Below are 12,066 nucleotides of genomic sequence, written 5' to 3'. Positions count from 1 at the left end.
GATTTCTGCTGTGGCACAGTAGAGGAATAAATGTATAACCTACATGATCACTGATGCATGATAGTCTGTGGGCTAGCATGGGGTAATTATCTCTCTGGGGCATATAAGCTGTAATGGCTTTGCAAACACAATCTGCTGTCACAATTTCCAAATAGCCTGCATAAGATCAGCATGACAACCATGAGTCACTGAAGGACAAAATAATAATAATAATAACATAATTAAAGGGACAGATCACCTAATAAGACAATTCTGACATAATTTACTTGCACTACTGTTGATCCAAGCAACTTTTTTCTATTCAATGAAAGTAAATGGTGACTAAGGCTAACATTCAGCCTAACATCTCCTTTTGTGTTGCATGGTAGAAAGAAAGCCATACAGGTTTGGAACAGCATGCACGTGAGTAAATTATGACATTATAAATAGTTTAATAGTTAGATTAGTTGGTGTCTCTAAACTAGATCCAGTTTACACCTAAACGTTGCATAGCAAGAACATAATTAATTATGACACGCCAAGTGCTTTTGACTTTCCAATAATGCAGTTTTCCCCCTAAGGTAAACCAAGACATTACTACTTTTAATAACAGAAGGGAAAGAAATTAAGACACACATTCACTTCCCCAGATGAGAAAGTGCCTAGACTGTTCCTTCCATTCAGCCCTTCCCTTTGCATAACAAAGGGCATTACAGGACAAAAGGTGTACCAGCCTTTTCACATTATTATTTAGTCATTAGGATAGCCAATCCCAAACCTGTTTACAGTTCATCACAGATCTGTGAGAGACAGACATCACCTTATGGCATTTTTCCACTGCACGTTACTGTTCGACTCGACTTGACTCTGCTTGCTTTACTTTTCTGAGCTTGCTTTTCCACTGCAGTTTAGTGCAACCTCAACATGGGTGGGATTATAGGCTGATCATCATAGCTGCATCACCCCATACAACTCTCGTTGGATCCTCTCCTCGGATACTAACGAGCGGAACGTCTGCACCTCATTTATTGACCATGACATGGTTTTGAGCACAGCCATTTCTTTTTACAATTCGAAAGTGGCGTGAACAAATGATACTGCTATCGCTGTTGCTAACTTTAAAACTAGCGGGTTGATGTCCTGTGTCGCAAATCCAGTGACGCTGGTAGTGCCGATTCTCTCTGACCAATCAGTGATCTGCAGGGTTTTGACGTCACATTCAGTATTGGCTCGTTTGAAACCTCGACCGAGGTGGTACTAAAAAAAGTACCAGGTACCAGGTACTATCCACAGTGGAAAACCCCCAAAAAGCGAGCAGAGTCGAGTCGAGCTGTACCGTGCATCGGAAAAGCCCCAGGTGTTGTTTGTTGAGTCTTACCCATTGCAAGGGTTGTCCTGGTACTTGGGGGCTGTGTAGGAGAAGGGTGATATATTCTTATCCACAAAAGAGCCAAATCCAAGGCGGAAGTTACTTGTGAGTTTCCTCATTTCCTCAGCCAGTTTGGTGCCCAGGTTACGGATTGTGTCTAGATCATCCTTCATTGAGAGCGAGAGGTCCATCAGATAGTACAAATCAACAGGATAGTCTTCAACTGGACGCACCTGTACCTCAAATGAGATCAGGTAATCTGAAGGAAAATAAAGGTAATGGAGAACATTACATTTCATCAACTTATTATTGATAAATTCAACATGTCTATAGATACATTTAATGTTTTCTATGGTTTTTTTTCTTCTCCTCATAATCAATTGACTCACTGATTCATAGGACAAAACATGTCCCAGGAATATTCCTGCCATTTAAAATAGCATCTTTCCCAAAATTGAAAATAATCATATGAGATCACGAAAATGTTCTTAACACACTTAAATGTTCTTAATACCATTTCACTAGATATTCTCTTAATTTTAACAAAATTATGCCAGTACACCACTCAATAACCCTAAATGTCACATATCAAATCTTCCACAGTGCAATCATACCAGGCCTTAAGCTGAGCAAGATCTTCTGTGGGTATATCTGGATGACATCATACTGGGTCAGCCCTGGACCTTTGGAGCTCAGGGGTTTGTTCCTCAAGAGAGAGATGCCACTCCTAGGATTTTCGATAAAAGGTGAATCACAGCCTCTTTTTAGTAAATTCTGGCTAAAGTCACATCGTGACGTGAGCGTTCTTGTCTGTCCAAAGTCCTGAATCAGGTGAAAAAAAGATTTGATTAGCAATTTGAGTAAGCTATGAAATTAGCCAACCTACAAATGCAGAAAAAAAGAGCAAAAGTTCTAAGCTCTCAACAATCTGTCAACAGTCAGCAATACATGATTACTACAGTTTATTATTTTACCCAAAATTGAAAATTCTCATAATTTACTCACCCTCTTGCCATCCCAGATGTGTATGACTTTATTTCTTATGCAGAACAGAAATGAAGATTTTTAGAAGAATATGTCAGCTCTGTAGGTCCATGCAATCCAAGTGAATGGGTACCAAAATTTTGAAGCACCAAAAAGCATATAAAGGCAGCATAAAATTAGTCCATAAGACTCCAGTGGTTAAATAGATATCTTCAGAAGTGATATTAAGTTTCAGATCAATTTTTAAATCTTTTTTTACTATCAATCTCCACTTTCACCTTCTTTTGTTTTTGGCGATTTGCATTCTTTGTGCATATTGCCACCTACTGGGTAGGGAGGAGAATTTATAGCAAAAAAGAACTTAAATATTGATCTGTTTCTCACCCACACCTATCATATCACTTCAGAAGACACAGATTTAGCCACTAGAGTCTTATGGATTACTTTTATTGTGCCTTTATATGCATTTTGGAGCTTTAAAAATGTGGTACCCATTGACTTGCATTTATGAGTATCTACAGAGCTGAAATATTCCTCTAAAAATCTTTATTTGTGTTCAGCAGAAGAAAGAAAGTCATGAACATCTGGGATGGCATGAGGGTGAGTGAATGATGAGAGAATTGTAATTTTTTGGTGAATTATCCCTTTAACAGATATAATGGCCTGCCTACCTAGACAGCATTTGAATACACCTATGATGCCTACAAAGTAGTAAGCAGCTCAGTATACTTGAGACAAAGAAAGTGAAACAATAAGCCTCAATCACAGTGTCACAATGTCTCGGCACGTACATACCTCTTGCGCACACCAGGCGCAGCTCGGGTGAATGAGGAGACATTCTTCACAAGACGTGGCGCTACCGCTCATGCAAATATTAAGACCTAGAAACAGAGCAAATCCACTGCAAGTCAACACAGGAGTAATAAATATGTATATAACTTGTGGCTAAATGTCTACATCTCGACGCACTGCCGCGCAACCACAAGTTCCAGAATGGCTCGGAAAAGCGCGAGCTAAAGTGACACGAGACATCATTGCATTTGTCACTTTTTATCTAAACTAAACTGGGTATGTCTTTTTAAAAGATAAATATAGATGTAATCGTGTTTCACTAAGCCTTGCTCTGACAGGGAGCGTGGACATGGAGTGTTTGTATTTACCTCTGACGCTGTAAATAAATATTTCCAAGACTATGTAAACTAAGAGAGATGTGTGGCGGGTAAATTGCCAAAGTTTCCACATTCTTCCTTGCAGTTAAAACCTGTTCAACGTTAGAAGAGGGTTTTATCCAAATACAAAGAGCCAAACAGTAATGTATTATAAAGGTCAATCCCCGTTCTTTAGATCGTGAGTTGCTGAAGTCTTCTCTTTGCCCATCCTATCCACATCTCAGCGGTACACGTGACTGAAGGTAATGTCCACTTCAAATAACTTCATATATTGTTGAAATCCGAGGCGTAAAACGGCAACTTTGCACAATAATCCACATCGAAGTAATTGTTAGTCATACTCTGGCTGTGGTACATTGCAATAATAATTTACACTGCATTACATCCATGACTTTCAAATCATCAGCAACATTCCTCTCGCTTTCAGCATGGAAGTTTAATAGTTGTCTGCCTATAGTTTCCCTAATATTACTTTAAACTCCGCCCATTCACGCTAGCGCCATCTTTGGTTTTTAATGGGAATCACAACAAGGCTGTGAGGGATAGACTTAAAGTCTCTTCAATGGCACGAACGGTGTAAAGCTCCTAGATCACATCTGATTTTCCACAACTCATGTTGTCTGGAGTTCTTTGTATACATAATGTTCTTGGACAGATATTTTATTAATGTTTTGCTGCTGTAAAGCCCATTGAATATACTGTAAGTCTATCCGTCACAGCCTCGTTGTCATTCCCATTAAAAACCAAAGATGGCGCTAGAGTGAATAAGGTTTATAGGCCGGTATTCTGAAATATTCGGTTGCACTGGGCGGAGCATACATGAATATTCATTAGTTCATTTTTCGTGTTAAAGCGACACTGAAACTATTAGCGCCTGCTTGGATTACTATTAATCTAAATAATGTTTTCGGAAAGATAATTACGTTTCAGCGTCAAAAGAAATTAAGCTTAGCTGTTAATCTTTTCACAACAAATTTTAGATTGTGCATGCACTAATATCTTCAGTGTCGCTTTAAGATTAAACGGTAACTCGTGATATAGTCAATTAAAAGTGAAACAATCCGACTATAAACAATTGTTGGATAAATTACTTGTGTCATGTACAACGTAGAAACGACTTGCCAAAAACTATAGTTTGCTAATATGAACTTTGTGGAGTGGTTAAAAAATGAGTTTTAATGTCTTCAACCTAAGTGTATGTAAACTTCTGACTTCAGCTGTATATATGCAGTTTGGCCATCACAAAGCCCTGACCTCAGTCCGATGTAAAATTTGTGAGCAGAACTGAAAAAGCATGTGTGAGCAAGGAGGCCTACAAACCTGACTCAGTTACACCAGTTCTGTCTGGAGGATTGGGCCAAAATTCCAGCAGCTTACTGTGAGAAGCTTGTGGAAGGCTTTCCAAAATGTTTGACCCAAGTTAAACAATTTAAAGGCAATGCTACCAAATACTAACAAAGTGTAAGTAAACTTCTGACCCACTGGGAATGTGATGAAAGAAATAAAAGCTGAAATAAATTATTCTCTCTACTATTATTCTGACATTTCACATTCTTAAAATAGTGATCCTAAGTGACCTAAGACAGGGAATGTTTTCTACAGTTAAATGTCAGGAATTGTGAAAAACTGAGTTTAAATGTATTTGGCTAAAGTGTATGTAAACTTCTCACCGATCAGCTACAACATTAAAACCACCTGCCTAATATTGTGTAGGTCCCCCTCGTGTAACTGCTGATCTACTGGGATTTTCACACACAACAGTCTCTAGAATTTACTCTGAATGGTGCCAAAAACAAAAAATATCCAGTGAGCGGCAGTTCTGCGGAAGAAAACACCTTGTTGATGAGAGAGGTCAACAGAGAATGGCCAAACTGTTTCGAAAGTCTACTGCAACTCAGATCACCGCTCTGTACAATTGTGGCGAGAAGAATATCTATTACTAAATGCTATTCTGAGATGCGGTTGGCGGCATGAGGGGGACCTACATAATATTATGCAGGTGATTTTAATGTAGTGGCTGATCAGTGTATGCATGTATCCCAGGTGTCCCAGTCTGAGATTTTCAAATTCTGGTCACCCTATAGAAAATGCGCTGGCCGTGTCTGGGACTTCAATTATGACACATTTGAACCTTTATTGGAATGACTGTTCGTTGTGTTGCATGATGTCAAAACAAAGAGAACAGAAACAATATAATATCCAGTAATTTATTCTGACTTTCTCTCTCCCTCTCTCTCACACACACACACACACACACACTTCACTCATTCTGTCTTACGCCATCAATCAGTGATTTGTATTACATTTCATTTGGAATTGGTAGAGTTTTGTTTGATGTTCAGTATTCAGAGTTGCAACAGGAGTTACTTTCTCATGTCAAATGCACTAAAGAGGACATTGTGGTTAAAGTTAATAAAAAAAAAAGAAGCATTCTTAAATCTGAATTATGGGTTTTCTTCTACTGTAATATCAGTAATGAAATTCGGTCTTATTAAAATTAAGATTTTTAAAAAGTATTAAATACAAACTGTACATTTGGGTGTCCAGCTATACGACCCACGTTGCACAAATGCCTGTTTTCCCCATTCTATATGTATCACTTGATATAAAAACTAAAACAAAAACCAAATGTAATGAAAAACTATTATAACCTTGGTTTGAACGCCCCTTAACGGACTGGGAGAAAACAGCTGAAATGACCTCTCCAGTTTACCACAGTTAAATGCGGATACTTTGGACGGACTACAACGATCTTACCCTGAATTCATGTTAAACTGTGAAATTGCACAAGGAAGTTATGTTGGGGTAGAAAACTCAGGTTTAGAAACTTGTTCAATTAGATTAACATGTTGTAAATATTTATTACGTCAGATGAAACGTCCATAGTTAACGTGGAAATTTCCTCCAGCAGAGTCAGCAATCATGTGACCCCTCACTAATTACATTGCCACCTGTTCCATAGAAAGCAAATTATTAGGTAGCTCAAAGGATAAAGTGTATGGCAAGACGATTTAGTTTTTAATGCTCACAGCGTTACTCGCATTTTTACAAGTAATTTCAATTAGAGCTCTAGTAAGAATTCCAATTACAGAGCTCTCTATTTGCCTTTTCACTTGTACGAATTATAATTACTGAGCTCTCTAATGATATTTTTACTGGTAAAAATGCAATTGCATAGCTCTACAATTCATTTAGAGCTCTATGGAAGGCCAAATTATCTTTTAATGTTCCCAGCTTTACTCATCATAACTGCATTTTTACTCATTTAAAAAAAAAAAAAAAAAAAAAATTACTAGCAGGAATTCCAAATCTCTATATTTCTTACTAATATTCTTACTAGTAAAATTCATTAGATGCAAAAAAGAAGAGATTACACCCATTTCCTTTTCCAAATCCTAGGCTACATGTGTGGCGTGGTTAGATAACCATAAAATATTTTTTATAAGCTCATTTAGCAAACATATTAATTGCATTCACAATGTATCAGAATTACTGTTATATCATGATGACAACTCGGATATGTTTTGTTATTGAAGGATATTTAATCACTATATTAATTCACCTCTGTATACTCTTGAAAAATACAAAAAGTAACACTGGCTATAATAAAATATAATCACAATAAGAGTTCTTTTTAAATGGCATCACAACTGTTGTGTGACAGAAGTCAATACTGTTACTACGAGTTACACGTTAGAAACTCGTTTGGTTCATAGTAGCTTTGGTTGGACTGCAAAAAATAAGCTGAATTTATGGGAATGGCAAGGATTGATATCAGCCCTACTGTGGTAGTCCCAATCACAACAACATGGTTATTTAAAATGCCAAATTTGCCCTCCAGTTGTTAGACAAGATTAAAGATTGAGATAAATGTTTTTAAAGATGGAGTGGTGCAGATTATCTGAACTAGGCAAAAGCTACTTAACTATAATTCAATTTAAGATGGTTCAAAGGACCATGATTTTGTTCAAACAGCTGCAGCAATATTCTGTCCTCATTTTAAGATCAGAATTACTAAAAGGACATCAGATCATATATCGAAATACTGTTTTATTTATGTAATTATATACATTTTTGCCTGCCAATTTATACAAGCCAGATGAATATGCATGAGGCACGGTTACCATATCGAGATGGCACTGAATAGAGGGCACTACAATGTAATTCTTACTAGTAACTAGTTAAAATGCAATTGTAAAATAAAGTTTTTACTAGTTAAAATGCAATTGAAGAGTTCAGTTATTCTATTACAGAGCTCTGCGATTAAACATACAGTATCTTTAATGTGATTCTTTACTAGTAAAAGCTCGATTGGAATTCTTACTAATTAAAAATTAATGGGAGTCAATGGAAACATATGACAATTAAATACTCAATTAAAGAACTCTCTAATAGACTCTATGCATGTCGCTTCCGCATATAGCCTCAGTGGCCACCGCAACTTCTGGCGTAGTGAGGGGCGACGTTTCAGATCTATGAGGAAGTTAGAGAAGCCACATAGTTTAAAAGTAGGGAGACAGATGGTTATAAACTGAAGGATAAATTCATTATTTATATATTATAATTAAGTTTTGATGAATTCCTACATTTGTATTAATGCAGGCATGACATGGCCATTCAGTAAAAAAAAATTAGTATAGAGGGGGAAAAGATCATCTTTTCTTCCTTTTTATGCATATATCCTATCCTTGGGGTCATTCATTATTTTTATTGTTAAATTTAATTACATTCACAAACTGTGTTAAAGGACTCCAACCATCCCATACTGTCCCAAAGCAGTTGCTCCTGTGTTGCTGGGACAGCACTGCGCAACCACATTGTTGCGCTACTGTACCAGACAGCACATTACTCTCGGTTTGGCATCAGTGCAGTTCCTCCAGTTCAACTCTGTACTGAAACTGAGCAGATCTGGCACAAACCCAGATCAATGGTAAGTTTAAGTACATTTTCCAAGGCTTTCAGGAATAAGATATATTATAATTGATTATTCCAGTGTTTTACTAATCCTAATCCTTGAGGTTCATCAACAGTACATGTTTTGAATTCAACTCATCAGCTTGTTACTAGACCAAGACCTAAAATTAGTGTCAGATAAGATTAAACCTGTATTATTTATGTCTCCATTAACAGGAAACACTGGCTTTATCCTAATGCGTCCACTTGGTATTCTTAGGGAATCAGACCAGGTCCTGTCATTGGATGATGGTTCTCTCTACACGACCTAAAGAAAGGAAACTCGCTGATGGCTTAAGGTGCTCGCTGCAAATACAAATTTAATGTAGTATTATAAAACTGATAATCCCAACTCAACATTGTGATTGGATGAGTGATGTTCAAAGTGGTTGTAAAATGACTATAAACCACTGATCAATGCTATAAACGCACCTATGAGTGTGACATTGCTTAACCACAAACTGCCGACAGTTAGGCATGAATTGTATTATTTGGCTGAAGAATTGTTAATTGTAAAAATTAATAATACAAATTGATATTATTATTATTATTATTATTATACAACAGTTATTGCCTGTCTTAACTGGCATTTCAAGAGTGCTGGTGTACAGTCCAACAGAATTGGTACTTTTGAATGTTAGGATCACTCCACCCGTTGTCTTTATTTGCACATTCCAGGCAGGCGGTCAGTATGTGTTTTTGTGAATCTTTCTGCAAGTTGCATCATTACACCAGTTGGTGGCAACAACAGACTGTCTTTGAGTGAGACACAGAATCAATAACTCAACCAATTAATTCAAAAACAATTATTCATTCAGAAATGCCACTACTGTGTGTTTCTTGGAGACATGCAATGGTTAATTCTGGCAATATCGTCTAAAATGTAAGTCATGCAATATTAAGCTTCTTGTTTATTTAACTGTTGTATATATGCAGTATCACACTCACAGTTGTGCTGTTGGACTGTATATCAGTGTTCTTGGAATGCCGCTCAGCCAAACAAATGTGAGAACTTAAACTGTTAATAGTGGATATGGAATTGTTCACCTAAAAAAATTAAATGTCATCATTTACTCACCCGCATTCCTTCTAAACCCATACTACTGTCTTCTGTGGAACACAAAATGCGATGTTAGGAAGAAAGACCATGAATTGGCTCAGCCACCATTATGCTTGTTGTATAGAAAAGTTGTTTTAAAAGAGAATGGTGACCTGGCCTGTCATTCTTCCTAACATCTCATTTTGTGTTCCACAGAAGATAGCATGGGTTTAGAGTAAATTATGACATTCAACGAGAAATGGGTTTGAGATTAAAAAAAAAATGGGCAACTTATCAATACTATTTTTCATTTCAGGAGTACCCTGTATAGAGGTTTTACCAGAGAGCTGCCTGACCTCTCAGTCCTGCAATGGGGATGTCCAGCGAGACATACCAACAGCCAGCAGCAACATCCCGCCACATTACTCCCCATCAAGATGCCCCACAACCACCACCTCTACCACTTGATGGATGTTGAATCTGTGGCCCAGGTCCCTCTGTATTAGACCGACCAAGAGATGGACCATGAAGTGGAAAAACTAATTGATGGTTTGCAGGGCCTGACACTCAAAATAACAGTTTAAAATATTGTTTAAATAATGTGTGTGTTTCTGTAGAGAAAGTAATGAGTAAAATTAAATTCTTTCTTTCCCTATTCCCCTACATAATGCAGTGCATATTGTATGTATAATGTAATAATGCAATTAATTATTTACAGATGCTTTGCCTGTTACTCCAGCTTCACTTGTCCTTGGGGCTGCTCTTGCTCTGGTCACACAAACCATGTTGTGGGATGCAGGTTTCCTATCTGTCACTCACTCGACGTTGTGTTGATGTAGTGACACTAGGGGTCACTCTTGGGAGCCCCAAACACCCAAGATCTTTGAGAAAAGGCCTATGAGAATTGGCGAGTGGAATTTGCATGCCACTCCCCCAGACATACGGGTATAAAAAGGAGCTGGCTCGCAACCACTCATTCAGAATTTTTCTTCGGAGCCGAGTGGTGTTGAGCAGCGAGTTCCACTGCCGTTCCATTCACCTCATATCAAGAAGTGTATGCTGTTGGATATACGGCGCATTTCAGCGGCTTTCTCCCCCTCTGCGCGATTAATGCAGAGTATGCCCCTGGGCGCTTTGACAGCTGAAAGAGTATATATTCTTGCAGAAAGAGTATATTTCCTCTAAAAGAGTGCGCACTGACGGAGAGCGTCTTTTTAAAGATGCCTTTCCATCTGTGTGTAGTTCCTGGATGCGGTCGCTATCTCTCCGCCTGACGGCCACGAGCGCTGTCTTACATGTCTGGGCCGTAGTCATGTTGAGGTGGCATTCATGGATGGTTCGTGTCCTCACTGCGAGAACATGACCATGGCAAACGTTGTGGTCGTGGCTTTCCTTCTTCCGGGGGAAAGCCAGTCCAGCCGCTTCCCTCCCCGGGCCCTTCTACCTACGGGTACGAGGCCAGGTCGGTTAGCGCTAGGGGCAATTTGGGGACCTGAATGGGAGTGGTTCCGCCGGGTAATCCCCCACAGACCTCCCATTCCCCGGTACGCTCGTTTGCCCTGATCGAGTTCTGGGATAAGACAGGCAGTTCGCCTCAGGGCGAGTTTAATGTCTCTTTCGGAGCTCATAAGCAGGATGAGCTCTCAAATCGCAGCATTGGAGAGCGGGTTAGCGCAGTCGGACGCTGGGGACTCAACTGGGCTTCCACCTTCGGGTATGGCCGCCCAGTCCGAGGCTGACGTGGAGCTGACTGCCGACTGGTTCCTGGGTTTGGAGCGCCGCTCACGGCCGCGCCCTGCCCCGGTCCCATTCTTCCCGGAGGTGCACGAAGAACTCAAAATCGTGGCGAGCAACTTTTACTGCCTGGACCCGATTTCTGGGTTCGTCCGCTCTCACTACCCTCGATGGTGGGGCGGCCAGGGGGTACACGGAGATTCCTCAGGTGGATAAGGCGGATGCAGTGCACTTGTGCCCGCAAAATGCCGCCACCTGGCGGAATCGCCCGAGACTCCCATCCAGGGCCTGTAAGTCTACGTCGTCTCTGGTGGCCAAAGCTTACAGTGCCATTGGACAGGCCGCCTCTGCCCTGCATGCCATGGCCCTCCTGCAAGTACACCAGGCCAAGGCATTGAAAGAGCTGCACGTGGGTAGTCCTGACCCCAAAGTGATGCAGGAGCTGCGCTCGGCGACCGATCTTGGCGCGGGCACTCGGACAGGCGATGTCCACCTTGGTGGTCCAGGAGCACCACCTTTGGCTGAATCTGGTTGAGATGAAGGACATTGACAAGGTCCACTTCCTCAATGCTCCCATCTCCCAGATCGGCCTACTTGGTGACACCGTTAAGAACTTCGCCCAGCAGTTCTCAGAGGTGAACCAAGGGGCTGCGGTACCCACATTTTCAAAGAAAGAGCAATTTCCTCACTCCTTGAGTCACACAGCCGGTATTTACAGACACCGAACACTCGCGGCGGACCCCCCGCCTTCGGGCACCTGGCCGTGGTACACCCACAGCCGGGTGGTCGTGACTAGCTGTGTGGGCGCTCAGCCCCCTCCCCTGTCGCTGACCAGTCCT

At 40.1% G+C, this 12,066-nt stretch overlaps 1 protein-coding gene and 1 long non-coding RNA gene across 2 annotated transcripts in view; one reads left to right on the top strand and one right to left on the bottom strand.

Annotated features, from left to right (window-relative positions):
* The window catches only part of LOC127447240 (integrin beta-5-like), a 59,179-nt gene extending 55,238 nt beyond the window's left edge, over positions 1-3,941 (bottom strand). Inside the window, exons 1-4 of the mRNA XM_051708959.1 lie at positions 3,493-3,941; positions 3,128-3,213; positions 1,963-2,170; positions 1,358-1,607 (exon numbers count right to left, since the gene is read on the bottom strand). Of these exons, the coding sequence (XP_051564919.1) occupies positions 1,358-1,607; positions 1,963-2,170; positions 3,128-3,213; positions 3,493-3,574 (626 nt within the window). The 5' untranslated portion in view covers positions 3,575-3,941. The remainder of the gene's footprint in view (positions 1-1,357; positions 1,608-1,962; positions 2,171-3,127; positions 3,214-3,492) is intronic.
* Positions 3,942-8,128: 4,187 nt separating this feature from the next.
* On the top strand, positions 8,129-10,342 carry LOC127447451 (uncharacterized). Its single transcript, XR_007898386.1, has 4 exons — positions 8,129-8,431; positions 8,632-8,753; positions 9,810-10,042; positions 10,212-10,342. It is a non-coding gene; the product is annotated as an uncharacterized LOC127447451 (long non-coding RNA).
* The last annotated feature ends 1,724 nt before the right edge of the window (positions 10,343-12,066 follow it).

This window comes from Myxocyprinus asiaticus, chromosome 10 (assembly GCF_019703515.2).
Source record: "Myxocyprinus asiaticus isolate MX2 ecotype Aquarium Trade chromosome 10, UBuf_Myxa_2, whole genome shotgun sequence".
Lineage (NCBI taxonomy): Eukaryota > Metazoa > Chordata > Actinopteri > Cypriniformes > Catostomidae > Myxocyprinus > Myxocyprinus asiaticus.
The sequence above is the reverse complement of the archived record's forward strand: the minus strand, read 5'-3'. Positions and strand labels throughout refer to the sequence as shown.